Source organism: Aptenodytes forsteri, unplaced genomic scaffold, assembly GCF_000699145.1.
Source record: "Aptenodytes forsteri isolate BGI_AS27 unplaced genomic scaffold, ASM69914v1 Scaffold506, whole genome shotgun sequence".
NCBI classification, from domain to species: domain Eukaryota; kingdom Metazoa; phylum Chordata; class Aves; order Sphenisciformes; family Spheniscidae; genus Aptenodytes; species Aptenodytes forsteri.
The window spans coordinates 12,547-13,180 of NW_008793946.1; the positions used below are offsets into that span (position 1 = coordinate 12,547).

The window sequence follows — 634 nt, forward strand, 5'->3', positions numbered from 1 at the left end:
AGGCTCCGAGCTGGGGGACTTTCAGGGAGTTCGGGCCCGAGGAGTTTCTGGAGAGGGCCCAGAGGGGGCAAGGCTGCCTAGGGTTTCCGTCAGCCGTGGGGAGCTCAGCTCTGCCTCCTCCGGCTGCTGACGCGGCCCGCCCGCCGGCTCAGGTTCTCACACATGATCCAGGACAAGGCCCTTCGCGCCTCCTGGGCGCGGAAGATGAAGGAGCGGCAGGAGAGGAAGCTCGTCCGGGACCTGGCACGGCAGCTGCAGGAGGGGAAGCAGAGAGAACGAGAGGTAACGGGGCTCGGGAGCTTGAGCCTTGGGCTCAGGACCCTGCAGGCAGCGTCGCCCAGTCCCTCCGTGCCCGCTGTCTCCGTGGGGCAGCGACCACGCCTGTGACACCCCCCCCCGGGGCTGGTTTGCCGGGCAGCCGGGGGCTCTGCTGTCCCAGCCCTCGGCTGGAGCTACCCGCTCCCTTTGCTAGGGCGAGCTCAGGGCCGCGTTGCGGAGTCCGGGCCGTGACCGGAGATTTTCCACCTCTCTCCGGCCGCAACCCCGTGCCTCTGCCTGCATCCCGGGCTTCGGGGGCCCTGGCGTTAATCGTGGCAGAGCCCTGGCGGGGTGCCCCCCTCACAGGGAGCACAGA

The 634-nt window shown here is 69.7% G+C and overlaps 1 protein-coding gene across 1 annotated transcript in view; it reads left to right on the plus strand.

The window, feature by feature from the left end:
- LOC103895438 overlaps positions 1-634 on the plus strand; it is a gene marked incomplete at its 3' end in the record, with an annotated part of 13,720 nt that overhangs the window by 7,131 nt on the left and 5,955 nt on the right. The window contains exons 7-8 of the mRNA XM_019470820.1: positions 109-282; positions 473-590. Coding sequence (XP_019326365.1) covers positions 109-282; positions 473-590 — 292 coding nt within the window. The remainder of the gene's footprint in view (positions 1-108; positions 283-472; positions 591-634) is intronic.